The following is a 3,033-nucleotide window of genomic DNA, read 5'->3' on the forward strand; positions in this document are numbered from 1 at the left end:
CACAGGGAGAAACGCTGCAGGGGTAAGTAAAGCTTTTTTATTTTAGAATGAGCAGCAGCCTGGGGGCCAAATCTAACACGGGGGGGACATGTGCGATCACACTGGGACGCAGGCTCATAGAATATGCACCGCTGCTCCAGCCCCTCACTGCGTGCGATTTCAGCACCATTGGAGATGGACAGCGGCTGTGCATATTATATGAGCGGGTGCAGGAGATCAAAGGCTGCAAGCCGCAGCGTTCCCCTGTGCTCCGGAGCTGCTGCCCCCACCTCCCCTGGACGCTGCAGTGTACATATATATATATATATACAACACACACACACACACACACACACACCCCCCCCACGTATATCCGGCGTATAAGACGACTCCCCCACTGTAGCCATTATTTTAAGGGGGTAAAAAGTCGTCTTATACGCCATTTATATACCGGTATATATATATTATGCATATTGTGTGTATTTAATTTTTTACGTACGTAAAAAAATATTTTTGTATGTACGTACGTGTGTGTGTGTGTGTGTGTGTGTATATGTATATATATATATATACACACACACACACACACACACACACACACACGTGCATATATGTGTGTGGTGTGTGTAGATATATAGATATATATATATATATCTATATATGTGTGTGTGTGTGTATATGTGTGTGTGTGTATATATATGTGTATATATATGTGTGTGTGTGTGTGTATATGTGTATATATATATATATATATATATACACATATACACACACACACACACACACACACACACACACACACACACACACACACACACAATATATATACACATATATATACACACACACACATATACACACACACACACACACACACATATAGATATATAGATATATATATAGATATATATATATATATATATATACACACGTACGTTTTAATTTTTTTAGTTACTTACCATTATTATATTTTTATTATTATTAATTTTTATGTCACACACACTGATGTTCGTGAAGAATTAGCTATCTTCTAATATTAATTATATATAGATAAAAAAATATATTTATAATTTTTTATTTAGTTACTTACTATTATATTATTATTTTTTAGTTTTATTTCTGTCATTTCAAACACACACATGACCATGAAGAAGTAACTAACTATATATATATATATATATATATATATATTATATTATATTATATTATATTATATTTATATTTATATTTTTATATTAAAATATAATTATTAAAAAAAAAAAATGATAAAGGGAATGTCCACTACTTGGACATTCCCTTCTCTTTCCCCTTGTTTACCCCCATAAAAATAAATAAGAGTATATTCACCTCTGGTGCGGCCGCGGTTCCAGCGATGTCTGAAGCTATGTTCCTGGGGTGACATTATGACATTCGACCAATCAGTAGCCGGTTGTCTGTCTCCCCACCTTCGGACATTTGAGCAGGACGTGAGTGCAGCACTGACTTCCTGCCTCAGATGTCTGAATGCAGGGAGAAGGAAGCAGACTCTTCTGTCTGTCGGCGCCTGGGCTTCTTCTGTCTGTCGGCGCCGGGCTCTTCTGTCTGTCGGCGCCGGGCTCTTCTGTCTGTCGGCGCCGGGCTCTTCTGTCGGGGCCTTTGCGTTCCATGAAACTTACTTTATTTAACATGTACTGTAGACAAATGACACTAAGAGATAATCTGGGTCTGCTGTGTGATGTTAGTGTTGTAAATGTGCCCAGGCCACTGTAGTAACTTCTCACTTTCCTTCCAGGTAAAGAAGGAGGCGGGAGAGAACGCCCCAGTATTAAGCGATGATGAGCTCGTGTCAATGTCTGTGCGGGAGCTAACCAGCACCTCCGAGGTCTCTCAAAAGAGGATATCATCCGCCTAAAGCAGCGAAGGCGTACCTGAAAAACCGCGGCTTACGCTGCCAGCTGCCGAGTCAAGCGCGTCAACCCAAAAAGAGGAGCTAGAGAGACAGCGCGTGGAGTTACAGCAAGAAGTGGATAAGCTGGCGCGAGAAAACTCCAGCATGAAGCTTGAGGTGGATGCTCTACGGTCCAAGTACGAAGCCCCTCCCCAAACCTTCGCCCCGCACAGCGCCAGGGGGCCCATTACCCCGACCAAGGTCGCCACCACCAGCGTCATCACCATCGTGAAGTCTGCCGACATATCGGCGGCCATTCCGTTCTCCGCAGCATCCTAGTATCTAGAAGAAGGAAAAAAGGGAGAGAACTTAGCTGCCTGGTCAAAGAGAGGGCAAAATGGGATTCACCTAATATCGTTTCTCGGTTCCTTGTCCGCCTACTCTGATGTTTAGGCGCTGCCTTTTATTCCATAGCCGTCCCCGACATGGCACAGAGAGGTGACACGCAGGTTCTCAGCACTATGGCCTTGTAAGTGTACCAGGGAATATGTCTCGTTGCGTTTGATGAGGTAACCCTACTTATTCCTCAATGGAACTTTACGTCACGGATCGTCTCGGACCCTTCATAAACGCCACCTTAAAAAAGTGACGACGGCGGCTCAACTATTATTTTTTTTTTTTTTTTTTTTTTTTTTTTTTTAATATTGCAAAAAAATAACGACCTTCTGTTAGTTTTCTGGGCAACCAGGAATAAAAGCAGAAGATAATTAGTATCTAATAAGTGATATATTGCCGAGATGTCATGTCCTTGTGAGGATCGTGGTCAGCACCTGTGGCGTTATTCTGGTGATCATGTTGCATGTGGGATTTTTATTTATTATTTTTTTTTTTTATGGCCTTTGTAATGAAACTCAGGATTTCCTTAAAATATTGAAATGTAATATGGTGGCAACTAAATGTTTAAAAAGAAGAAAAAAAATGTTTTGGTCGTTGTGAACCTTTTCGTCAAAACCAATGTAGAGCGTAATTTTTTTTTTTTTTTGCAAGTCTTGTTTTAACGGATGGATGTGCCTAATTTGTGACGCTCACCAGACGGGCAGCCATCGTGCAATATGACTTGCCTATGGTTCGTTGGACTTGGTAGAGCCGTCTTGCTGGTTTCCATATATTCTACTTGACCCCCCCAA

The 3,033-nt window shown here is 41.2% G+C and overlaps 1 protein-coding gene across 1 annotated transcript in view; it reads left to right on the forward strand.

Moving 5' to 3' along the window:
• MAFK (MAF bZIP transcription factor K) overlaps positions 1 to 2,496 on the forward strand; it is a 25,922-nt gene extending 23,426 nt beyond the window's left edge. The window contains 3 exon segments of the mRNA XM_075319201.1: positions 1,751 to 1,820; positions 1,823 to 1,932; positions 1,934 to 2,496. Coding sequence (XP_075175316.1) covers positions 1,751 to 1,820; positions 1,823 to 1,932; positions 1,934 to 2,185 — 432 coding nt within the window. The 3' untranslated portion in view covers positions 2,186 to 2,496.
• Positions 2,497 to 3,033: the final 537 nt, after the last annotated feature.

This window comes from Anomaloglossus baeobatrachus, chromosome 7, assembly GCF_048569485.1.
Source record: "Anomaloglossus baeobatrachus isolate aAnoBae1 chromosome 7, aAnoBae1.hap1, whole genome shotgun sequence".
Taxonomy (NCBI): Eukaryota; Metazoa; Chordata; class Amphibia; order Anura; family Aromobatidae; genus Anomaloglossus; species Anomaloglossus baeobatrachus.